Source organism: Marmota marmota, unplaced genomic scaffold (genome assembly GCF_001458135.2).
Source record: "Marmota marmota marmota unplaced genomic scaffold, marMar, whole genome shotgun sequence".
NCBI classification, from domain to species: domain Eukaryota; kingdom Metazoa; phylum Chordata; class Mammalia; order Rodentia; family Sciuridae; genus Marmota; species Marmota marmota.
Window position 1 is genome coordinate 5096699 of NW_025999944.1, and position 26113 is coordinate 5122811.

The 26113-nt window shown below is 45.4% G+C and overlaps 1 protein-coding gene and 1 non-coding gene across 3 annotated transcripts in view; one reads left to right on the top strand and one right to left on the bottom strand.

Moving 5' to 3' along the window:
• The window catches only part of Dock5 (dedicator of cytokinesis 5), a 188982-nt gene that overhangs the window by 78022 nt on the left and 84847 nt on the right, over nucleotides 1-26113 (bottom strand). For both annotated transcript variants that reach the window (XM_015499468.2, XM_048801569.1), the window contains exons 6-15: nucleotides 22652-22800; nucleotides 18919-19054; nucleotides 17407-17564; nucleotides 16243-16324; nucleotides 13612-13741; nucleotides 11140-11212; nucleotides 6471-6613; nucleotides 3213-3338; nucleotides 1195-1319; nucleotides 187-285 (exon numbers count right to left, since the gene is read on the bottom strand). In XM_015499468.2, the coding sequence (XP_015354954.2) occupies nucleotides 187-285; nucleotides 1195-1319; nucleotides 3213-3338; nucleotides 6471-6613; nucleotides 11140-11212; nucleotides 13612-13741; nucleotides 16243-16324; nucleotides 17407-17564; nucleotides 18919-19054; nucleotides 22652-22800 (1221 nt within the window). The remainder of the gene's footprint in view (nucleotides 1-186; nucleotides 286-1194; nucleotides 1320-3212; nucleotides 3339-6470; nucleotides 6614-11139; nucleotides 11213-13611; nucleotides 13742-16242; nucleotides 16325-17406; nucleotides 17565-18918; nucleotides 19055-22651; nucleotides 22801-26113) is intronic.
• On the top strand, nucleotides 18372-18444 carry Trnas-acu. The gene has a single exon. It is a non-coding gene; the product is annotated as a tRNA-Ser (tRNA).

The following is a 26113-nucleotide window of genomic DNA, read 5'->3' on the forward strand; positions in this document are numbered from 1 at the left end:
TGAATTTTTATTAAAGATAGAGGCTCTGAATCAGAATTAGGACTACCAATTCATTTCTTATTGAACACCACAGGCAACTTACCTAAGACTTCAGGAAAGGTCAGAAATGATTCGGAGGTTAAAGAGCAGACAGGAATCTAAGGGAGGTTTAACAGATAAAAAGTCTTGCAAATGGCAGATGCTCACCTTGACAGTCTCATACCAACAGGGCTGCTTGACCTGGTAATAGACCACTGATTTGTATTCTGAAATGCCTTCATAGCCAGCACCCGGATGAATGGCTTTCTTTGGATGGAAAGGAAAAATTAGGAGAGGATACTATGGTCTAGGAAAGAGCTTTCCACACACGAGGCAGAGCCCCCATGCCTAGCATATGCCCTTAACTGGCATCTGTAAGCTCATCTGGGGGATGATAAACAGAGCCAGACTGAATTTCTACTACTCCATTGAAGGTCTAAGCATATAAACCTGGAAGTAGCTAAGGACCAAACACTGTATCCTCCGTCCTGAGATTTCTGTTCTCTCTTCCATCCTGAGGCACACATTCTCCTCTTTCTCTCCTCTCTCGGGGAACAGAGGCCTGGTGACAGGGACTAGGATGCAGGTCTCATGTGTGGACGCTCTGCCGTCTGAGAATGGTCTCTCTCTGGGGTCTGCATTCTGATTTAGGGACTTGGGGTAATGGTTCAGCATGATCGCTCAAATCCAGGGCTGTGTCTCTTCCTAGTAATGAACCACCTTGTTCTGGAGAACCTGCCTCAGCGGGCACTTCCACTCTGGTCAGCAAAGCTATGAGATGACCAACGAGGGAAGGTGTGTACTTGGAATGAACTCACGCGGCACAAGGGCTCAATCAATAATAGGAAAAAAAAAAACAAAACCCTCCCACCCCATGGCCCAACGCATTCTGCCTGTCCCTCGGACACAGAGTGACTTGGCTTGGTGAACCATTTGGACATCTGTTTCCTTCCTAAAACCCTCAGTGGCTGGAGCTATTTCTTTGCATAGGAGAAAAATCAAATTAAGAGTCTAAGCAGGTTCACTAGTAAAACTGGTCAATGATAATCAGATTTTATTTCTTTCCCTTAGGAAAAATGCAACCCACCCTGATGTGGAGAATAACTACAATGAGGCGGGCAAGTCCACCGCCACTGTACAGCGGGGTGTGAAGCGGCAGGACTCCGTGACACCTACCTCCAACAGGTTGCCCTCTTCATCAAACACAGACATGGTCACCTCCACGTTCTTGGGCGTCTTCTTTTTCCCTTTGTCAAACTCCCCGTGAATCAGGGTGACATAGATGTCATTCCGAACATCTCCTGCAACGGGACAACCCACCCTGTGAGTGTTGCTGAGAGAAGTCATTTCAAAGGTTCGGGGGATGGAATAAGATATAAAAGAGAAAGAAAACGTGAAATGCTCGGATTACAACAAACGGTGCTCTCAGCAGACTTCCACATGTGTTTCTCAGCTTATTACTCTCTATACCAACATGTCTTTCCAATAGGGATTCCTCACTCCACTTGGTGATAATTGTTGACTAACAACGAGCACATGTATATTTTGTTAGGATACAGTGACAAGATGTTTTTTTCATATCGTTATTTGGAGAGTGTGATATTTTAACGTAAATAATGACAAATTTAAAATTAATTAATTAATACAGGTGTGGCTCCCACAGACACCTGGAATACATGAAAGGCATTTCAAATTCCTGGATGAGAGGACTCAGGATTTTAAAAATATGACCCCAAAATTTGCATGACATCAAACTGCCCCCAATGTAAAAAAAAACTAAAACCTGATAGCAGGACAAGAAAAATTGGGCTGCATATTTGGAACAGGTGTCATTTTTATCAGTTTTCCCTTTTGGGGTTAAAAAGATGATACTGCCCACAGTGGCTGAGAGGGAAGAAAAGGGGGCTGCTAGAACATTCCAATCTGACATCTTAATGGACATACTCTGCCAACAGAGAACCTGACAGTGTGTGCCAAGAGCCTTAATTGACACAGCAACTCCATTGGTCATATGTCAAACACGGTCAGGAGCCAAACATCATTTCCACTAACAGTGAAGCACAAATAGAACAGTGGTCCCACGAGATCACGTTGTCTAGTGACGTCACAGTCTTTTAGGTGGTGTAGATGCACTTTATGATGTCCGCACAAAGTGAAATTACCCAATGATGCATCTCAGGTCTCCCAAAGGTAAAATAATGCATGGTTCTGTTAAAAATGTGGGCAATGACCTTGTCTGGACGCTGTGGGGATCTTTCCTTCAAGCCGATATCATGGGCTGAGAGAGGAGTTGGTGGAAAGGGCAGAGGTGGGAGAGGTACGGGGTGAGACGAGGCTTCAGAGACTGACAAAAGTCAAATCCCTTCCCCGCACAGGCCGGCAGGACAAATTAAGAATCTGTATCTTTATCCTGCACATAAATGGAAGTCTATCAATGCTATCAGCAAGGAGGAGTGAGAGGAAGTCAGGTGAGCTCAGGTGAACAGTCATCCATGCCACAGGTTGGGGAGGGGGAGAGTCAGCAGGAAGAGCCGCTCAGGGAAGTTACACAGCTGTCCAGGGCAGAAACCCCGGGGCCAGCTTGGTGGAGGTGATGGAGATGAACGAAGGAATGGATTAGAGGTCTTTCAAGAAAAAAATGGCAGGTCTTCCTCACTAACTCTGTGAGTTGCAAAGGGGAATTTCAGTTTTTCAACCGTGCGGCTGCGTGGATGAGACCCCATCCTCCAGAAAACGCAGCAAAGGAGCACCAGCCCTGGACTGCCAGAACTCAAGGTGCCCGTGTAGATGCTGAGGACGAATGTCTAGGCTCCTGTCACCACAGAAAAGGGCAGAGCCAGAACATAGTAGGGGCTTAAGGAAATGGAGCAGAGCCAGGAGCCGGCACCGGGGAACATGCCAACGTGTCCAGTTAGCCTCCTGCAGGGGGAGCCCTGGGCTGTGTCCACTCCTGACTGAAGTCTAGCTAGGGAAGCATCTGCCAGGGTCTGTGCAGAACAGAGGGAGAGAGCTTTGAGTTCCAGTAAAAGCGTTTTCTTGGTCTTGCTTATGGTGTAGCTTTCCAGGGTGCTGGAGCTCTGTACCGCCACCATCCTGGGGCCACTACAGGCGAGTGGACCCCAGTGGCCTCACATGTCCTGTTGGAACAAGTTCTCACAGGGAAGAGGACATGGATGGTCGAGCGCAGTGCTTACCGGGAAGGATTATCTCAGGAAAGCCCATTTTTCTGGCTATTGCTGTTGATCTATCCACCAAGTGTGAAAAATTCTTCTGAACCTGCGAAAGGTCACCTGGCAATAGCTTCAAGGACACCCAAAGTCCTTTAAGAAAAGAAAAGATAAACTTTCAGTTTTCTGGATGACCTATATCACACACACACACACACACACACACACACACACACACACAGAGAAATGTTGAGAAAAACAAGAGTTGCATAATAATAACAACAGAGACCTTAATAACAACAACAGAGACCTTATTGTAAAGATGCAAATTCTCCCCCAGTTAATTTACAATTTTAATGACACTCCCATCAAAATCACAATAGGATTTCTTTGAGAATTGGATAGTGATAGGAACAGATCCTTATGTGGGTGGGAGAAAAGAAATAAAGACAGTCCAAGCTGATACCAAAATATGTTGTAAAGCTATAATGCTATATGAAGCCAGCGGTATGTATTGCTAGAAACAGATTAAGTACTGTAGTAAATGGCAGTTTAATGCATGACAAAAGGCCTCTCCACTCTCCAGATCGGGGGGGGGGGGGACACACAGGGACAGACACACACCAATTCCATAAATATGCTGGGATCAATTTCTTGCTACTTATAGCAGAATCAATTTAACTTCTGGCATCATACATTCATACAAAACAAGTTCCTTAGATGACAAAGAAGCAAATAGGAAAAAAGTCAAGAAATTAAAAGAGTAAATGTGTAGTTACACCGTCTCTGAGAATGAACTCTGCTAAAAAAGAGACACAAATTACAAAAGCAAAAGAGTTATCCACATACAAACTAAAAGCTTTCATAAGCATAAAACTCTAAAAAATATACTACAAAATGATAAGATATTTGTAAGATATTATGAATTCATTGTCATTATAAGAAAGTAAAGATCCTCACAAGTGCTGGGCGTGGTGGCACACACCTGTAATCCCAGTGACTCGGGAGGTTGAGGCAGGAGGATTGCAAGTTCAAAGCCAGCCTCAACAATTTAGCAAGGCCTAAGCAACTTAGTGACACCCTGCTTCAAAATGAAAAATAAAGAGGGCTGGGGATGTGGCTCAGTGGTTAAGCGTGTTTGGGTTCAATCCCCTTCGCAGGAAAAAAAAAAATGTCCTCTACACAAGTAAACAGGAAATGAACAGACAATTCAGAGAGAAGAATGAGAAGTTTATAAATATTTAGCAAACTAGAAGTTGCAAAAGTGTGTCTTAAATAAGACAAAGCTTATTACTTTCATTATATAAGGATCTCATAAAATTGAGATGGGAAACTTCAGAAAACTCATAAATATGGATGAAGGGTAGAGATTCGCCCTTGAGCACCAACTAAAGAGCAAGGCAGCTGGGAGCAGTGGCCAGGTGGGTGATTCCAGCTACTCAGGGGGGCTGAGACAGGTAACCTAGAGAGATCCTCCTCTCAAAAGCAAATAAATAAATAAGTAAACAGGCCACAGAACAAGGGGAGGCTACTTTTCACCTTTCAAGTAGGTTCCGATTTTTAGGTCTCAATTTTTGGGACAGTGCAGCCAAGTGCAAGGCAGGGGGCCCCCTCCAGCCTGGAGAGCAGGACCCCTGGGGGAAACCTCTGGCTGGCCATCTGGCCACATTATGTCTCTGGTTAAGTGTGTCTCCACCATTGGACCCTAAATCCTACTTTGGGGAATTTTCTTGGGGAGGCAGTCCTAAATATATGAAAAGCTTCAGTCTAAAGATCATCATAGCAGAAGAATTTAAATTTACTATGGTGAATTAGAAAGCACTTAGGTGTTTACCTAGGGGATTTAATTTCCTTAAATTTGTTAAATCAAAACAACAGGAGGCCATCCTTCTGGGCTGAGCTCCCACACAGGGCCCCAACACACCATGCTAAAAACCAAATGGCATCACCCATGTTAAAGTACACATCCTCAAAATGAAACTCATGTGCTCTCTGACCATCCGGGAAATCGGGAGTAGAGATAACAGCGAATCTCCCAAACAGGCCAGTTTCAGACAGCATGATAATGAAGCTCCCAGTGTTTTAATCTTTACACAAAAAGTAACCAGAAGTAACCTGAGGAGAGCAAGTCATTTATTTTCCTATCTCCACTTGACAAGGAAGTAAGTTTGAAATGACCAATTGCTCTTTGTTTTTGTGTTTTCTTAAGCCTTTCTCTGTCTGTAATGCCAATCTCTCCTGTTCAAATCATCAGAACACTTATGGAATGAAGTGTTGCACAATTCCAGAAGAGAAAATGAAGCCAATTAAGATCTTTAAATTTGCTGTAACTTTTTTTTTTTTAAAGCACTGGAATATTATGCAGCTGCAAACATATTTGTGCAGAACCTGAAAACATTTGAAAAGTGCTTGTTCTATTCTTCATCAGCAAAAAAGGAAATGGTACTTCTAGTTTTCAAAGAAAAAGAAAATCATTTATGCACAGCAATGTATTTAATGTAAGAATTCTTAGATTAAGCCCTCCAAAATACCACATACATTTAGCTATTTGTTTTCAGATTTTTTATTTATAGTTTACCTATCTTTCCCACTCAGGATATTGTGAATACATAAGAAACTAAATATATCTGCTTCTATTTCAGAAGACAATTAATTATAGGGTGATTAAAAAAAAAGTGACTCAATCACTTTTTTTTTACCCAATTAGGGTCACCATCTTGGAATCTTAACTTTAAAACTTTAGGTATTTTTCCTTATATGAGTTTAAAATGAGTTTCCATAAGCAGAACTTCTCTAACTTATTAAAGTTCTTTCAACAGAATAAGACATGGAGGCACTAAAAGTACCCAAGAAAGCTTCATGAGATATTTGATGGTTATATGTAAAACTATATATTATTATGTTACATTAATACATATTGATTTGTACTTCTCCTTTCAGTTTTAGAAGATGGTATGGAATAAACTTATCCAGGGGTAAAACCTAGTTATTTCTGATTCTCTTTTTCTTGGTGCACTCACAGAGCATCAACACTGGGAATGTAGGGTGGAAGAAAAGTCTCATGGGATAAAAATGTGTTTCGCAGGATTTCCAAATTCAGCTGTGATCTCACTCACACTGGTGTGCTCTCCGAGCTCTCCGGTATTAAATGCCTGAGGTGGGTGGTCCCCAGCAGAGGCTGTTTTGTATCAGAGATAGTGAAAGGGCAGGAGTCCAAGGCCCAGCTCTAAAAGCCTCTCCCACCCTGGCCAAAGTCCCCACTCAGCCCAGAACAGGGTGCTGTACCTTGTCCTTTGTGATTCACTTCCTTGGCTGCTATCACTTTATTCAGGACTGAAGTGAGTGGCTCATTCTCTCCAGTCACATGCGATGTCATCAAGGGTGACATTATGAGCTGCCTCTGCCGAATATAGGTCTCCATTGCAATTCTGGGAAAGACAGACATGGTGAGGAGGAAAAGGGGAAGAACAGAGGGTCCCCTCGCACAACCTCAGATCACGAGATCACGGTGGGTCTCAGGGAAACACAAACCCCAAACCCAACCAGAGGACTCGACGTTAAACACAAATCACAGGAAGCCACTCTTGTGGAGTAAGCTCCTGTACTGGACCCCAGATCTGGCTGGAAATCAAAACAGCATCACTCATGGTAAAGTTCCAAGCTGAAAGTTCATGGAGTTGAAACTAAGCTGCACGTTTGACCTTCCAGAAGTCTGGAGGGGCCTGGGGTGGGGTGGGGATGGGGTGAAGGAGAGAGAGAAAGAGAAAACAGCTAAGTTTCCCAAACAGGCCCGTTTCATTCAGCACCATGAAGCACTGTCTGCCTTAATCTTTTCCACCATAAAGGTCCTAAGGTACCTTTCGAGATACTACTAAAGTAACAATGTTAAACTCGTCAATCGTTTTTTCCTACTGTCCTGTCCTGCTGCCCCTGACTTGTAAGGGAAGTAACTTTGAAATGACCAATCCTCTTATTTTTTTTTTGTTTCTGCTTTGTTCAGCTCTTTTCTGTCTATATGATCAACTCCTGGGCTCAGCTCATCCAGACAGTTATTCCGTTTTGTGGAATGAGGTGCTGCCTAATCCTAGAACAGAAAATAAAGCCAAGCCGGTTAAGATAATTGAAATAAGGCTGGGGACATAGCTCAATGATAAAGCACTTGCCTAGCATGCATGAGGCCCTGGGCTCAATCCTTAGTGCTAAAATGAAATAAAATAGATATTAAAAGAAGTTATTATAATTCTGTCCTTGACATTTTTTAAGAAAAATAATGTTTATTTGTCTTAAACATTAAATTCATCTTGGAAATGACATGAGGCAAACCCAAGAAAAAAACAAAGCTGTTAAACAAAAATGTTGTTAACTAAGATCAGAGGCAATGCTCAGGTCTTCCTGAGGTGGCTGCTAGGATGGAATTGCAGATCTCACACTGGTGAGAGGGGCAGGAGACCTGGCTTCTGTCCTGCTTCTACCTGACAGTGCTCAGCTTCCTCCTCTGTGAGGAAAGGGGCTTGGTTCCGGTGCCTTCTGAGGCCCCGCCTACCCCACCACCCAGTGTACAGGAGAGGTCCCTGTGTATGGCACCTGTGTTTGTCATCCCACATGATGACAAACCACACTAAGGACTGCAATGGGAGGGGCACTGCAAACAAACCCCATCACATGATCTCATCAGGCTGAGGATCCTAGAGGGAGGTCAAGGGACCCAACAGCCCATTCTCTGGAAGGCGCTATCAGTGCCTGCTTATCAGCCTGGCACTGCTCAGTAGCCTCTCCTCTCCTCTGCCTCCAGGCCAGCTGTCCTTGCAGAGAGCCCTGTACCCTGCTAATAAAGCAAACATGTGACTGGAACCTGGGACTGCCGAATCCAAGCTGTTTTCTTCAACTCTCCCTAGAGCTACCAGAACCTTCCAGGCTCAAACACCACAGCAGGTTACAAAAGCTCTTGCCATAAATCGCAGGTGTTAAATGCCAGAGGCCACAACTGCAAATGTGAACACTTCACAGTGACTGTGAGCAGTAATCAAATTAGGGCTGGTTCCTTGGGGACTCAGAACAGGCATTATTCTCAATGGGGACAACATCAGGGCTCACCACTGGTACACCACCACTGGCTCAGAACCCAGCAGGGAGGCACGTGACCAAAGGAGGAACCCACCACAGAAATGAACATAAATATTCAGACATCTTCATACCCATGAATGCTGCTCCTAACACATAGGTTCATATTTATAACAATAGTAAATATACACACAATGCACATGTAAGATTATATAAGTATGTACAGCAAAGGCAGCATTCACGGACAGCAAAGACATACTCATATGTGTAATGCACCTGCAACATTTTATATATTTATATTCATCCAAGCCATTTGGTTAACATTAAATATATTCATAAGTATAACAAAGTAATACATGAACACTGTATTAAACAATATAATTATTTAACATACTTATTTAAACGTATTTATATATAATACATACATATTTATGTTTGAGTGTCATGTACCACATTACGACATTTTGGTTCATGAGAGACTGCATATGTGTACATATGTGACAGCAGCCCATAAGAATATATCAGCTGGTGACGTTGAGGTCATCTGAGTTTGTGTGAGCATGCTCTCTAATGTGGGTGTAATGATGAAACTGCCTGACGGCACGCACCTCAGAACGCACCCTTTCCAAGAGGCAAGCAACTCATGCCTCTGCATGTGTTTCAGGAAGAGCACTCACGGATGTAAGTTCTAACTAATATCAGCACTATCTTACATATAATCTGTATCTCAGCCTATCCGTGGAAGGTCTGTGTCCCTGCAGGGCACCAGGTTAGTGGGTATTTTAAAAATAATTTACAGCAGCCTCTGGATGAAAGAGGAGAGTACTGTTTACTGGGGGTAATCTGCATCAAGACATTTAGAACAGCCCCAAAGAACTGAACTTGAAATGGAAAGATTAGGATCTTTATATTTTAAATAATAAACTCACATTTAACATATATTTATTGTGAAAAAAACTAGGAAGCAAACAAAAAGGATGAAATCATAAATAGTTAAACCAAGGTAAATAACCATTATTAATTATTAAAGATATTCTTTGCAATATCTAAATTTTGAGGCTTTTAACAATTTGCATTTAAAAAGTCCAGCATAGTGGCGCACGCCTGTAATCTCAGCAGCTTGGGAGGCTGAGGCAGGAGGATTTTGAGTTCAAAGCCAGACTCAGCAATTTAGCAAGGCGCTAAGCAACTCAATGAGACCCTGTCTGTAAATAAAATACAAAATAGGGCCGGGGATGTGGCTCAGTGCTGAGTGCCATTGAGTTCAATCCCCGGTACGCCCCCCCCCCACCCAAAATAAAGGAAAAACAACAATTCACATGCCTGTAAGCAATATGTGTTTCCTTGTGCCCAACCAAATACTGGGTTCTTAACAACACTGAATATTTTTAAAATATGTTCAAACCCAACACTAAACTTTGTTTCCTTTGCACTTCATGGATCCTCAGTGAATTTTCTTGAATTTGTCTGTTTCCTTTATATGTGCTTACTAACTTTTATTTTATTTTTTTTTTTTAAGTCTTTTTAAAAAAAATTTATTTAGTTGTTGATGGACCTTCATTTTATTCATATGCGGTGCTGAGAATTGAACCCAGTGCCTCATTCATGCTAGGCAAGTGCTCTACCACTGAGCCACCACCCCAGCCCTCTCTATATATTATGGATACCCTCTTATCTCTCTAATACATATCGTAAACATTTTCTTTTCTTGTGTATAAGTTGTTTCAACTTGGAAGCTGGATAAACCCATCAATTTTCTTTTTTCAGTCACACTTTTGGTGTGTGATTTAAAATGACCTTTCTATATCACTGTTACATAAGACTTCTTCCTATAGTATTGAAGGATTTAGTTCTTACAAATGATAGGTTTAATTATCTGTAATTTATATTGAAATAGGGTGTATGACTGGGCTCTAATTTAATGTTTCTTAAGTGATCAGCTAATTTTCTCCAAAATGTTTCTTTAACATAATTTATCTTTCTCCCCTCATTGGCAATATGATATGTAAATCATGAGTTATTATCACAAATGTCCTTGAACTGCTTTCTGGAATTCTGTGGGGCAGATGCAAGTGACTGGCTATGGGAGGAGTCATTTCCAGAAACTTCCTAAGTTCCCCTAAGCCACCACCATCTACACTGGGTGGGGGTGGTGAGAGGAGCCTGACTGTCAGACCAGTCCCAATGCTCAGGCCACACTTGTCATTTCAGCAGCAGGACTGAGATGTGCTCACTAACAGCTCCCCAGTGGCCTGCCAGCTCCCTTGGCCCAGAGCAGGGGCCTTAATAAAGCTCTGGGGGAATCCTTTCCCGAGGTCCCAGGCTGGCTTTCCCGTGTACAGTAACACTAACTAGGGGCTCGTCAGCCTTCACTCTCTTACCTCCTAAACCCTTGCTACTCAAAGCGTGGTCCCTGGACCAGTGCCGTGGCCATCCCTGGAAGCTTGTCAGATGCAGACCTCAGACCTCCTGGATCAAATTTTGCCTTGTAACAAGAGTCCCAGGGATTCCTATGCATGAGACAGTTTGAGAAGCTCCCTCTCTCCAATGTGACTCCACTGCTCCACATAACAGGGTACGGACACGTGTTAGCATTTCTGACACTTGAATGGCACCTTCTCTGGCTTCGAGTACAGATGTACACTTTACTCTTGATTTCATATTCCTTTGGTTATGTGAGGGCAATCAGGAAATGTCCCATTTACTCTCCTAGAGTCCAATGTGAAGAACTCCCAATAAAGCCTTCTGTGGATCTCCTAGCTGACAACCTTCCAGCTGCAGCGGTCTCCCTCCCTAAATGACAAAAGGCTACCTGTCACTGGTTCTGTGTTCACACCGCATTGGAACAGCTGATCCAGGTCTCAAGTCACCCAGGATATGCCCAAGTACTTACTGCTGAAACGGAATGAAGTGCTGCTTCTCCTCGTCGTCCACCTTCCCGTGTATGATGTCAGTAATATCCATCACTAGGAAGGAGAGGAACTTAATTAGAGAAATAATCACTCCCTGCCTCGCTAAGTCGCCAAGGAAAAGGGCAGTATCAGCCAACACAGAACACGGGAAGAAAGATGTCAAGCGGATGCTCCTTTTCCTTCTGAGCCAGTGATACCTTCCCAGGGTGCCCAGCCCAGCAGAGAAGCAAGGCCTGAGGCTGCTCAGGAAGAGGTCTTGATTCTCTCAGATCCACCCTATACACCAGCCCTTTTAAAATCTCCACAACATGGATGACCTGAGGTGTGAATTTTTAGCAAGCCTGCATTCAAAGTCACGGGGAATACATATTTTTTTGGTCAGGACTGTCACAAAAATGAAAAGATCAGAGAGAAACTCAAGACTTGAAGGGGTCAAGAATATGTCTCTTTGACAGATTCTCATCCAGTTTCCTTCAGAAATCTGGGCAGGAGCATCACAACAGACCCAACAGTGACCTGTTCCTTCCCCAAAGAAGAGCCCTTAGCTCTGTTCTGGGCTGGCTGCCAGGTTATCTCGCTTCTACAGATATCAGCTCTACTTTGAGAATTGAGGAATTCTAGCCAGGCATGGGGGCACACACCTGTAATCCCAGTCACTCACTCGGGAGGCTGAAGCAAAAGGATCCCAAGTCCAGCTTCAACAACTTAGTAAGACCCCTATCTCAAAATAAAAATAAAAGGGCTGGGGATGTACCTCAGTGGTAGAGCATCCCTGGGTTCAATCCCCAGTGCAAAAAAATAAAAAGTAAATTAAAAAAAAAAAAAAAAAAAGAGAAATGAGGAAACTAAGGGCCAGAAAAGTTAGTGATTTTCCCTTGAGTTACTCAGTTTTAAGTAGTAAAGTCAAGCTGTGAACCCAACAGGGACTGCAGGGCCAAGTCATGTAACCATTTAGCCCAGCTGCCTCAATTATTAATAAGTAATCAATAAGTGGGCTGATGTGAAGCTGCTGATAGACAGGGCCCTTGGCAAGAGGTGACGCCTTGGTCAATAGTTAGGTTGGCCATAAACTCTGCGTTCACAATCTACTCCCCAGATAACCTGTTTGGAGATAAAAGGAAGTACTAGGGTCTGAGATAATTCTACAAAGAACTAAGGAGCAGGAAGAAATGCTTTCTGTAGAGCAACTCAGACAACACAGTATAGAAGCCTTGGGAAACTTCAGCTAGGCCAGTGTAGGAAGCAGGGGTCACATTCAACCTGTTGACAGCTCTTAACGAAACCTTGTAAAAATTGCACACACAAAAAAAAATTACTAGGGTGCGGGTAGAGTGCAGTGGTAGAACACTAGCAAACATGAGGCCCTGGGTTCACGTCCCGGCACCATAAAAAAGACTCCCTCGAATGCATCCACCTCATGTAAAGAAAGGAAATCAATACATAGGCATGGGCAGGAAGGATTCCAATAGACGGATCTGATTCTGCTGAATGAGACACTGAGCTGGGCACAGAGCAGGAAACACAGGATGGGGCGGGGGCGGGTGGCTGGGCTGAGAACCTAGAATCCCACAATAGAGACCTGGCAGTCCCAGGTGCCAACGGCTGTGTGAGTGACACTGACTGTGACATCATCCATCCTTCCCCATCCAGACTGGCTTTCAGGCCAGCCTGTCTGTTTTCCACCTTTCCTCATCTTTTTCAGTTTTTAAAATTGTGGTAAAATTGGGGATGGGGTTGTGGCTCAGTGGCAGAGCATTTGCCTAGCATGTGTGAGGCACTGGGTTCGATTCTCAGCCCCCCATATAAATAAACAAAGAAAATAAATGTCCATCAACATCTAAATTTTTTTTTAAATTGTGGCAAAATACACGTAAAATAAAATTTACTACCATAACCATTTTTACACATCCACGTAGGGGCGGCAAAATCACCACCAGCCATCCAGAACTTCTCCATCTTTCAAAACGGAAACTGTAGCCATTCAACAGCTCTCTCCTTCCCCTCCCTTCTTTCTACTGTCCCTCTGAATCCGATTCCTAGGCACCTCAAGTAAATGAAATCGCACAGTATTTTCCCCTGTGTGTCTGGCTCATGTCCCCCGGTACACTGTTCTCAAGGTTCATGCCTGCTGCAGAATGGGTCGGATCTGCCTTCCTTCATGAGGCTGAGGGAGATTCCCTCGGATGCATCCACCCCCATCCACCCCCATTTCCCTTGCCCATCGATCCCTGGATGGACACTTGGGTTGCTCCACTTTCTGGAGACTGTGAACGGTGCTCCTATGAATGTGAGTGTACTGGGCGCTCTGGGGCTTTCAGTTCTCTGGGGCTCGTGCCCTGACATAGAGCTGCTGTGTCCTGTACCAGTTCCACCCCTAACTTTTTGCAGATCTGCCACACTGCAGTCCGCAGTCTCTGGACCATTTCACACGGGTCTCTGGGCCTTTCTTGTACCTGCTACTCCAAAAGGTCTCCGGAGTCCACAGGTGTGCCTCTTGCCCTCCTTCAGCTCCATGTGGCCCACCCGGACTATCTGGCACACCAGGCTGATGCGAGGCCGGATGAGGTCCGTGCTGCTGAGGTCCTGGCCGCAGACAAAGAACACAGAGGGAGGGGGTCAGGCTGGTCACTGCCCCCTTCGAGAGAATTCTCTTTCCACTCTACAATGGAGACTCTGCAGAGCATATTTCTCAATGCTGAAATACCAGAATGACTCCTTCCTGCCCCATGATCATCTGAGAACAATGATGGCATCAGACAAAATGATTTTATATTTATACAACACCTTTTTTTCTTCCCCAGTTCCTACTTCAAATTTCTGAAACAGAGCCGGGTACAGTGGAACACACCTGCAAACCCAGAGGCTCAGGAGGCTGAGACAGGAGGATTGCAAGTTTAAGGCCAGCCTCAGCATTGTCTCAAAATAAAAAGAAAAAAGGGCTGAGGATGTAGCTCAGTGATCAAGCACTTGCCTAGCATGCATGAGGCCCTGGACTCAATCCTTAGTACCACAAAAGTAAATAAATGAAAGAAAGAAAAACAGGAAGAAAATTTCTAAAAGAGATAACAGTCAATTTAAAATCCCTAGTTTAGTGAATCAAGCAGGGTATTTAGAAATGAGGACACTTGTTGCTATGGGTATATATCCTTTTAGCGCCTGTCTCTGTACAGGATACATTTCAGTGTTAAATGAAATAAAAACTCTTATGACACTGACATTTATTGAGTACCCACACAAGTTTGTGACATTTCATCCTGTCTTCAAAACAGTCCTGGCAGGCAAGTTCCGCATAGGCCCCGAGGTGTGGCTGGGGTGGGGTGGGGGGCTCTGCTCCATGTGGTGAGGCTCTCCCATTCACATTCACAAGAAAGGCAAGTAAACCCAGAATGTGCTCACAGACCTTATTCACTTCACATCAGAAATAATTTAACTACACCTCAAAGTCTTTCTATGAAACAGCAGCACGACTCCTCTTTACTGAACCAAGAACTACTTTTCCAAATCCATCCCCTGCAACCCAGTTATCTTGGGTCACTAAGTTAGGAGTCTACACCACTAACATCCGTCCTGAATTCCTACTCCAGGATCTGTGAGTTCTATTAACTAAAATTCAGACTCCAGGAGACCGGTTACATAAACCATGGCACATATATATGTATATTATTAAATATGCAATAAATGAAGTTTTTGTAAACTAACAGCAGGAGATGATTTCCACCTTCTCTTTAATTGAAAAGTCAGGACATGCAATGTACACACTAGGTGATCCTAACTACAGGTGTCAGGGGAGGGGGGTAAAGGAGGGTGGACTACAGCTCTTCTCTGATGGCACCAAAGATTCAATAATTCTTTTTCAAACTTAAAAAAAAAAAAAGTGCATCTAGGCTGATAAATGCCTTTTGATTTTAGGAAAAAACTCCCACATTTCTCTGAACCAAGGAAATACTAGGGAGGTTTGGGGAAGAGTTCCCGGATCTTTGCTGCCTGCTTTGCTGGGTGGTGAAGATCCAGAGGGGTCGGCCAGGGATGGTAACCAGCCCCTGTCTGTGCTAGAGAGAAGACTTAACAGGAAGCACAACAGTGGCCTGTACAGGGACCACAGATCCTTCCTGTCCTCCCTTTAGTGCTGTAACTGGGGCTCTCTTGCCCTAGGAGCAGTGAGAGAATGAGGAGATAAAACGTGGGTTTGGTGGAGGAGGACTGAAGGGAGCACCTGACAGTCCCTGCCCACCAAGGTCTCTCAGAGCACTCGACGGTGGCCGCACAGTATACTTTAAACACCAAGATCATAAACAGAAAAGAAGCCCAGAAAGTTCCTAACTTAAGGGAAAGCGAGTCACCATGTCCCCAAATGTAGCCCATCGCTTTTCTTTGCCCTGAGCTACATCAAGCAGCACTTTGGAGGGGAAGGAAACGCCCTTTCAAATATAGGCACACCGAAAAGGTCTCCATCCTGCTTCTGCGGGAATGTGACATTGTGAGAGGTCTGGCAGCTCCCACCCCACGGCCCTGCTGTCTGCACAGCTCCCAGGCTCAGCCATGTCAGGTTCTTCCTCAAGTGTCTCCTCACGGTGGCCCCTGACCAAACTACCGATTTATTTTTGGTGCTGGAGACCAAACCCAAGGCATGGAGCATGCCGAGCACCTGCTCTACCACTGAGCCATGCCCAGCCCCTTTCCAACCCACTTAAAACACAGCCTCCCAGCAAGAGGACCCCAACTCCTAGAAGCACATGGCACTTGTAACATTCTATACAATTTGGTCACTTATGTAACGATTGCTTCTTATCTGCCTTCCCCTTAGGACGATGCTGCTTGAGAACAAGGATTTTTGCCCCCTGATTTGTTCATAGCCATCTGTCCCCCATGCAATTTGTTCAGGGATGTACCTCAGTGTCTAAATCCATGCCTGACATCTACTTGGCGCTCAATAAATAGTTGCTGAATAAACAACTAAGTTATTTCTGCTAGGAGGATTAGGATGACTCTTCTTTTTATCTGTTGTGTTTTCCATATCTCCACCCTGTGTATCCACTAATATCATAATAACAAAGAAGAGGATTTTAAACAGAAGGCGAACTTACAGTAAACACTGCTTGAAGGTTATTGAGCTTCTCAATTTCCTTGGGCATCCCATTACTGCCCCAACGAATTAAATAGTTTTCACTGGCCAAAAAAAAAAGAAAATTATTCTTAATAAGAAGGCACCTGGGGAATGAAGGATGTTATTAGTGCTGGTTTCAAGGTAAAGGAAGGAGCAGAGACACTCAGTGTAATTCAACAGGCAGGCGTGACAGTGGCCAGGTGGGGTGTGGGTCTCCTGGCTTTGGAAGTGTCCCCGTTGCACCTCACAGGGCACACTCATGCAGACAGTGGACGGCACAGGCATGGCAGACTTTATGGGACTCTACTTTCTGGGGCCTTCTTTCCATTTCCCATTCTTTGCAAAAGAACTCTCTGCCTTGCTGAGTCAAGAATTTAGTTTTATTACAGTCATTCAAATCTGCCCCTTGTCATCCATATCACCACAAGCAAAGACTGTTTTTTTAAATAAACATTTCATCAGTCTCTACTTTGAACTGCCTTCTTGAAAATAAGCCTGCACTTCCTTAGGAGCCCAGGAGAGTGCCACTCCAGGGCTGAAGAGGCCCGGCGTCATTCCCCAAGGCCTGGGTGGAAAACATTCTCAGAGACTTCGTTCTGTAGAGCAGCTCTGGGTTCACACGGAGGCTGAGCTGAAAGGACGGAGTTGCCACAGATCCCCTGCCCCAGGCACACACGGCCTCCCCCCTCCACGTCCCCCACCAGAGTGATCTGTTACAACGGACCAACCTGCACCAACGCAGCACTACCCCCCACAGGACACAGGGGCCATCTGCATTCACCCTTGGTCGTGGGCATTCTAAGGGTTTGAACAAAAGTACGATGACATGCGTCCACCACGACTGGATCACACAGGCTGGTTTCAGGGCCCTAACAACCCTCTGTTCATCCCTCTCTTGCTCCTCCGCTGTGGTCTCCTGGACTCTTTGTTCTCACCTCTGTCCTGACTGGCTTCAAGTGGCCCCTGCATCCCGCGGAGTGCACGGGCTGAGGTCGCCCTGTTTAAGCAGCAATAGCAAAAAGCCTCTGAGACCAACGGACTTTCCTTCCTACTGCCTAGAAATCCTCTCCCTTTTTTTCCTGCCTCCCCTTCTGAAAACAGGCATTTTGCAATGTCAACAGCAGGTGATCTGGGTCTTTGCTACCTGATGAAAGTGGACTGGTCTGGGTCGTAGAGGGCCATGAACAGCTCTGCGTCCTCCCCGATGTTGCAGACGAAGTTCTTGAAGTTCACATACAGGCCGTACGTGTGGACGGTGCTGAAGACCGCCTGGCCCCGCACATCCAGGTTCTGCAGAATGGACTGGAGAAGACATGGAAATGCCTTGGTTTCAGCTAACGGGAAACGCTGGCAAAGATATCATCCTGCACGTCAGGATCAAACAGAGCCACACCCTGTAGGAGTGGTCACTGAGAAGAAAGTGGACGGAAGCGGACCAGTGACCCAACCCACAGAGGAGCAAGGAATAAACATCACTGGATGATCCAGCGTCCCGATCAGAGCCTTGAACACAAGCAATTTAATAAACTCTGCCTGCAGGCGATGATTCCTGGTTTTAGTGGATTCAGGAAGGTCTTACCTCTTCATCAAGACTGCTGGATAAAGCTCAAAAACAGGGAAAAAAAAAAAAAACCCTGATCTGTTAACCCTCTTTATGGAAATCACTCTCATTTTGAAACAAAAAAATGGAGCCTACCTTCTAGGGACTAAGACCTCTGAAACTGTGGGCCCTCAAATAAAGGTTTCTCCTCTACACTTGTGCTACTCAGATCCTTTAGTCATAGCAGCCAAAATGCTGACAAGAGAGAGACTTCACCCTGGGTGTGGATGCCACTGGATGCAGAAATACAGTTAACTATCATCATGACGCGGTAAAGAAATAAAAGCTATAAACTAAAGAAAATCAAGACAAATCTGTACTCATTAAAACAGAAAAACTGGAAAATACACCAAAATGCCAATAAGATTAGATTGGGGTAGTAACGATGTGGGTGACTCTTTTTCTCATCTGTTTTTCTACAGGTAATTTTTCTTTAATGTTCAGTTATTACTTTCAAAATCTTCCACTTCATTTTTCAATGTTATTTTTTACTTTCAAAAATAGGGAGCTGGGGTTGTGGCTCAGTGGTAGAGCGCTTGCCTACTATGCATGAGGCTCTGGGTTCAATTCTCAGCACCACATAAAATAAAATAAAAGTCCATTGACAACTAAAAAAAGTCTAAAAAAAAAAAAATAGGAACGTATGCACCAAACACAGAAAGGTTACACAATAAAGTCTCCCTGCAACCTCATTATCCAGAGGCATCCTTTCATGATCAATTTCTTGTCTATCATTTCAGGGTTGCTCTCTGCACACATAAGCGTGTCTTTTTTCCCCCTGTATATTCTTTTTTGAAACAGAAATGACACCATGTTGTATACACCATCCTGCACCTTGCTTTTTCCACTTAGAATATACACAGCTCTGCAATCTTTCCTTAACAGAACATATAGAGTGGGCCGTTCTTTCTGCTGTTTCTCCTTTATAATGAGAAGGCAAATGACTGCCTAGACGTGTCTACTTCTGCTGTCAATGACTTCCTTCCTCTCGTTCAACAACCAAAGCAAAAATGGAATCTCAGCAGCCAAAATCTTCACATTGGAGGAAATGTGTACCTTTTCTTCTTGGATCTTTTCCTCAATCCTTTTTGAGGCCACTTCATGGGCCTTGAAGAGGGCAACGGTGCTGGTTTCATCTGGATCCAAGATGTTCCCGTTGTCATCTCGCACCACCAGATCTAACCCAAGCATTCTGGAGAGGAGAGAGCAGCCAGGCAGTTACTCTCCCGCCAGGGCAGACTGTCCGTGGAAGAGCCCTCATAAAAGAACCCAGAGGACTCTCAGTCCTCTCCCCAGAGCCTCTCTGCCCTGGCCTTCTGTGATTTGGCACAGCGACTAGGAAAGACCAAGGCACAATTATCTGAGGGCCTGCCCTGATTTCCTTACTGAATTCAAGACAGTTTCACAGGAGGTCCATAAAGAAAGCCCTGGTTGTCGGTCTCACAACCATCCAAAGAACACAGCTCTGGAGTCATTTAGTCTAGGGTCTGAAGCATCGCTTTAATACTTGCTACCACTGTGACCCCTGAATCTTGCAAAGCCTGGGTTGCTTCATCTATAAATGTTTCCAACCCTTCCAAGTTCTCGGAGAAGTCCATGAGACGATGCATGTAAAGTACCGAATACAATCTCTCACACGGCACCCCATAAATGTCAGCCCTATCGCAGCAGCTGGCAGGGGAAGACCTGGCTGTATTAAGTTGCAGCTCTGGCTGCTGCATGGGAAGACCAGGGCCATAGAATCGCCCCTGCCAAGCCTTGGTGCCCAATAGGCACACAAAAGTAGAAATAATTTTGCTTCTTCCAAGAAGCTGGAGTCTGGCAGTAACAGAATACTGCTATTGGAACGCCCCGTGTGCATGCCAGGCCCCAGAAACTTGGGAGCGGGGATGTCTAAACATCAAGAACACTCAGGAAAACACTGAAGTGCCAAGTCTCTGGGAAGAAAGTGAACGTGCCTGAATGCCCCCTCGCTGTTTCACAGCACCTCAGTCCACTGATCCGATCTGGCAGGTTCCTTTCAACCACAGCCAGACCCATGGGCCACCCAGACTCATGAAGGAGGGCCTTGCTGGCTGCTCACACTGGGTCCCGGGTGCAACTGTCAGATCAGCTTCATTTCCCGAGCTGCCTTCAAGGGCTGGGATGGGAAAGCAGGCGTGTGCCACCACCTGCGGGGCATTGACATCCTGGGCCAGAGACTGAGGGGACTCCAGGCCAAGGCACTGGGGCAAGAGCCGAGACAGAGGCTGCACGTGTGCATGGAGAGACACCACGGTGGTGTGGATGTGAGGGATCCCCTAAAGCTCACGTGTGAGACAGGGCAAGAAGGTTCAGAGGAGAAATGACTGGGTTGTGAGAATCTTAACCCAATCAGTGAGTTAATCCCAAGGGATTAACCGAGTGGTCACTGAAGGAGGGTAAGGTGTGGCCAGAGGAGGTGGCCATTGGGGATGTGCCTTTGGGGTATCTATTTTTTATTTGTTGAGTGGAGTTTGTCACTCAGCTCTCTGATCCTCACGTGTGCTGCTTCATTCTGCCACACTCTTCCACCGTGAAGTTCAGCCTCACCTTGAGCCCAAGGAATGGAGCCTGCTGTCTATGGACTGAGACCTCTGAAACTGTGAGTCCTCAAATAAACTTTTCCTCCTCTATAGTTGTTCTGTTTGGGTCCTTTTTCCACAGCAGTGAAAAAGCTGACTAAAACAGATGTCTTTTCCCAGCTTGGCTGGCTTTCTATAAAGTCCTCTGACACTAAATGACAGAGAGAGCAACCAACTAACCCAAGTATCAGCAGGACCATGGGACAGGGAGTCAGGAGGGTTGGGTTCAAATGAAGCTCTCCCATCTACTATGTGTGTGATTTTTGAAAGAACCACTTATGCTCACAGGGTCTCTTTGCTTTTTTTATTTTTTGGTACTGGGGATTGAACCCAGGGGTATCTTACCACTCACCCATATCCCCAGCCCTTTTTATTTTTTATTTTGAAACAGGGCCTTGAAAAATTGCCATGGCTGGCCTCAAACATGCGATCCTCCTGCCTCAGTCTCCCAAATCACTGGTATTACAGGCATGCACCAGCATACCCAGTTCATGGTCTGCTTCTTTACCCATAAAATGGGAATAAGAGCCATGACTTCATAAGGGCTTAAGATATAATGGGTACGAAGGAGGTGCTTCCTAAATACTGACTGGATGTGTATGTTATGTTGACTTCAGCTATTTCTGAATACAGCTGACAAATGGGTAGGGTAATAAGCTGTATTTTAGTAGGTCTATGAGGCCTATAATCCCAGTGGCTTAGGAGGCTAAGATAGGAGGATCACGAGTTCAAAGCCAGCCTCAGGAAAAGTGAGGTGCTAAGCAACTCAGTGAGACTCTGTCTCTAAATGAAATACAAAATAGGTTTGGGCATGTGACTCAGTGGTTGAGGGCCCCTGCATTCAATCCCCAGTATCCCTCCCAAAAAAGAGTCCCGAGGCTAGAGAAATGAATTAAAGGTATTGAGAAAAGAAAATCACGTATCCACAAGTTGAAGAAACTTGGAAAACGGAATGCAATGCCATACGGATCCCAACAAAAGCTAACTAGAGACCCACTGCCATCTTTGGGAAGGGGCTATCTGGGAGGCGTGAATGCCAGGCCTCTACCCACTTGGATAAACTGACTGAACTTCTCATTTCCCAAAAGGCAGTGACAGCTGGGACCTACTCCCTGAACTAATCGGAAGATCAATGAAGTGATGGGCACTTCAGACTGCAGACATAATCGCTGGCTGGAAACACCTCTCGGTGCTCTGGAGATGCCAGTTTTCAATCACTGTAAGCCAGGGTCCCAACCAGGGGAAGAAGGAAAGGAACAGAAGGAACCTGACAGTGAGCTAGCATCCACTGCTGGAGCAAAACGCAGACACGGTCACAGGCCTCTCCGAGGGCCAGCTCCAGTGCTTAGGCCCTTTCAGCTTCTGGGGCAGCAGAGCAGCCTCATCCAAAGCTCCGAGCTTTCTATTTAGGTGTTAGCACCATGAAGGCAGGGCCAACACGGTGTCTGGACCGCAAGGCGACCGTGAAAAATGTTCAATGAAACTAACTGTTTTCTAAGACACCAAGAGAGTAGAAAGCGTCATTCTCTGGTCACTCATAGATCAAAAGTTTGTTGTGAGGCTGGGGAGGGTGGGAGTGGGGGTGAGGGGAGGCACAGGGGGGCAGTCAGATAGGAGGAGAAGCACGTAGTGCTTTACAGCACTGCAGGGTGACCATGGCTGGCAGCAATGAACGGTAGGTATATTCCAAATAGCCACTAGAGAACTCTGAATGTCCCCCCAAAAAAGAAATGATCACTGTTTAAGGTGGTGGACGTGGCTGGGCGTGGAGGTGCACGCCTGTAATCCCAGAGGCTCTGGAGGCTGAGGCAGGAACATCACAGGTTCAAAGCTAGCCTCATCAACTTAGCGAGACCCTAAACAACTTCGAGAGATCCTGTCCCAAAATAAAGAATAAAAAAGGCTGGGAATGGCGCCCAGTGATTAAGTGACTCTGGATTCAATTCCTGGTACCCGCCCCCCCCCCCCCAATAAAGAGTGGATGTGCCAATTATGCTGATCAAACCATCACAAAATTGTATCCACGTGTGGAAATACCACACTGTTCCCCACACCTATGTACAATTATTGTGCCAATTAAAATTCAAAAAAATTTTTTTAAAGATGTTCTTTGGGAATAGTGAGTATCCTCAGCATGAAGGCGTGGTCATTTTCCAGGTTTCCAGTGAAGGGCACCCTCAGTTTACCTGTTCCCATGATCAATTTTGGCTGTGACCTTCTTCTTGAGCTCTGCCAGTTCGTCCTTGGGGAGTGTCCCAGACAGGATCTGGGAGCGCCACTCGATCAGGCTGTAGGTCATCTGCTGCAGCTGGCGGAAGAGCGTGACCTTGTTGTTCTAAGATGGGAAAAAGAGGTGGAGAAAAGATATTGGAAAAAGAAATGGTGCGCTGGAGAGGGAGCGTCCCTGATGGCTTCCTTGGGAGTGTCACTTAGCCAGCTCGCTGTGCTACAGGACACACTGTGCGCTGGGAGGGAATGGCGTTGCCCGGGGCTCCCCCTGTTCACCGCAACTTGAAAAGTGGCAAAGTGCTAAGGGACATGGCGGTTCATGCTTATAATTCCAGCCCTCGCGAGGCTGAGGTAGGAGCATTGCAGGTTTGAGGCCAGCTTCAGCAGCTTAGTGAGAACCTGTCTCAAAACATAAGAAGATCTGGGATGCGGCCGAGTGGCAGAGCACCTGGTTCACTTCTCAGCACTGGCAGAAAACAGGAAGATGGATAAGCAATTTGTGGGAAGGCTGGCTGGTCCTCAATTCCAAGTACATCAAAACCCACCCACCCTAAAATTCCAATCATGTCTTTCCTGCTTAAAACCCTCCAGGGACTTTCCCCAGACACCTCCAAGCCCAGGGCATTTCCCACCAACCTCTGTGGGTTTCTCCCAGCGGCTCCGCCCCTCTCCTACGGCATTTCCCCTGCTGCTCCTCCCACCCGGCCCCAGCCCCTGCTCACCCACACTGGGCACCTCCACCAACTGGCCAGTGCTGACTTCAGCTGCCGCTCAGGAGCTCTCCCTTAAAGCCCCAACTCATGTCTCCGCTGTGGCCAGAACTGACCAGCACCCAGCACCCAGCACCCAATGGCCTGGCCTGTCCCTCGTGAGCGCTCTGTGGAGGATGAGCCCCGACCACAGGAGGAGCATGTTAGTTTTGTCCCTAGAGGCCAGCACTGAGAAGACGTTCTAAAAAAATGTCCTGGAGGACAGAATCATGAATGGAGAAAGAAATGTGATTTCAGGGTCAGGGATATTTGAAAATAAAATGATAAATATTACTTTTAAATCTTTATTTTCCAGGAAAATTGTTAGATTATTCAGATATTAAACTGTTATTTAGGGCTCTTCTAATAACTTACTATAACTGATCTAAATGAAGTTACAACCAACTGATCACATCCCTAGTCCTTTGTTCTTTTATATTTTTTGAGGCAGGGCCTTGCTAAGTTGCTGAGGCGAGCCTCAAACGTGATCCTCCTGCCTCTGCCTCCAGAGTCTCTACAATTTCAGGTGTGCAACACCGTACCTGGTTTCATTATATACACACACACATGTATATACGTATATATATACATATATATACACATATGTATGTGCATATATATATATATATATATATATATATATATCTTTAAATCAGCCAACAATGAGCATGTGCTATGTACTGGAAACAAAGTTTTGCACCCAGGAGTCTAACATTCTAGAGAGGGAACGAGAGCAATAAATAAGTATACAGAAAATATTATACAAGACATTATGTTATATCCATACACACACAAGACAACTTCAGACTATGAAAAGTGACAGAAAGAAAATAGAAAAGCCATTACAAATAAGAAAGAAGTAAGAACATAAATAGGGCAATATGATGTTGGGTACATAGGGGGAGACCACTCATATAGAGGGATGAGGAAAACCGTTTTGTGGATCACTTTGACATATGGCAGAACCTGGGGGACTCTGCTCAGCCCACGTACACTAGGAAACCGCTGTCTTCTTACTCTCAGGTGAAAGTCGCGATAGGGAGATACGACTGCGGACCTCTGGAGTCACAGAAAACCACAGATCTGCTGTGCCCCCAGTGCCTGTGCGCACACACTGGGGCGCTGCTGTGGCTCTGCGGCAATGACCTCTTCTGCAACGCTCCCGGGGACACGCCCTCCTGGGCAGGGGCCTTCTGAACAAACAGTAAAGGTGGAGGGAGAACCCACAGCCTGCAAGGGACCACGAGGTCAGCAGAGTGTGACGAAACCTTGTTCAGTTCAGAGTTCATGGGAACACACAGGCGCGGGAGGAAGCACCAGTTATCTGCAACTGCCATCTGCTCTGTTAACTGTGGATCTGAAAACGAGAGGCAAAGCCCGTGGACAACTGGAAACTGCCCTGTTTTCGTGCTTTAAACCTTTTTTTGGGATCATACTTCCTCCTAAGTCAGTCCTTAGAGAAGCAGAAAAAGAGACAGGCACACATTCTGTTTTATGAGCAAAGGTAAAACCTGCACTTTTTTTTTTTTTATCCAATCCTCTATAAAATCTTTCCGTTTCACTGGTTTCCCAACTGGAAAAAGGAGTGAGAAATTCAATCTAGAAGATTTTCAAAACTGTTAGGCAGAAAGGGCATCCTTTCTTCTTCTTTCCTACAATCCGCTTGTCTACTTATTGTTATTATTTTAATGTTTCCTGGTTTTGATTAAGATGTGACTTGTGGCAGCGCGGGAAGGAAAGGACTCCAAAGCTGGCGAATCCTGCGGCGGCAGCACTTGGGGCACATGTTCGCCAGTTCTCAGCCCTGGTGACATCAGACGCTGCTGATGGCAAGTGAATGACGACCTGTCACACCCGCCCTGTTGCCAAGTCTTCCCCTGAGGAGGATGGAGAAGCCGCTCTTTGATTCCTGGGCAAGTCAGCTCTGAACAGACAAGCTGAGCGCCCGTAAAAGGAGGGGTCATGAGGCAATTAGGTCCCTGGCAGTGCCTTCCTGAGGGATCAATGCCGCACTCCTGGAAGGTTTTCATTTATTTATCTATTTACTTATTTATTTTCTCTCTCTCTTTTTTTATACTGGGGACTTAACCCAGGGGCACTCTACCACCAAGCTATGTCCCCAGCCCTCTTTTCTTTCTTTATTTATTTATTTTTATTTTGAGACAGGGTCTCGCTAAATTGCTAAGCTGGCTTTGAACTTGCAATCTTCCTGCCTGGGCCTCCCAGGTCGCTGGGAATACAGACATATGCCACCATTCCTGGCTGTGAGTTGGCTCTTGATAGAGCAAGTGGTTATAAAAAGAGCAAGCCTGGCCCCTGAATCACTCTTCCTTCTCACCCTGTGTTCACGTCCTCTTGTCCTGATGCAAGCCATGATTATGTAACACCATCAGGGGGACTCTCACCAGAGGCCAAGCGGATGCAGTTGACCAATCTTGGACTTTCTGTGAGCAAAATAAACCTCTTCTCTTTATAAAGTACCCAGTCTCAAGTATTATGTTATAGCAACAGAAAATGGACTAATTCACCCTCCTTCCTGCCCTGTTTTCTAAATCCTGTGCAGCCCACGCCTGCATACTGAGAAGGCCCAGAGTGCCTTCTCTGCTATGTACTCTCCATTACTGTAGTCTTTTCGGCAGTTATCAGCCATTGTCATGTGAGATAATAATT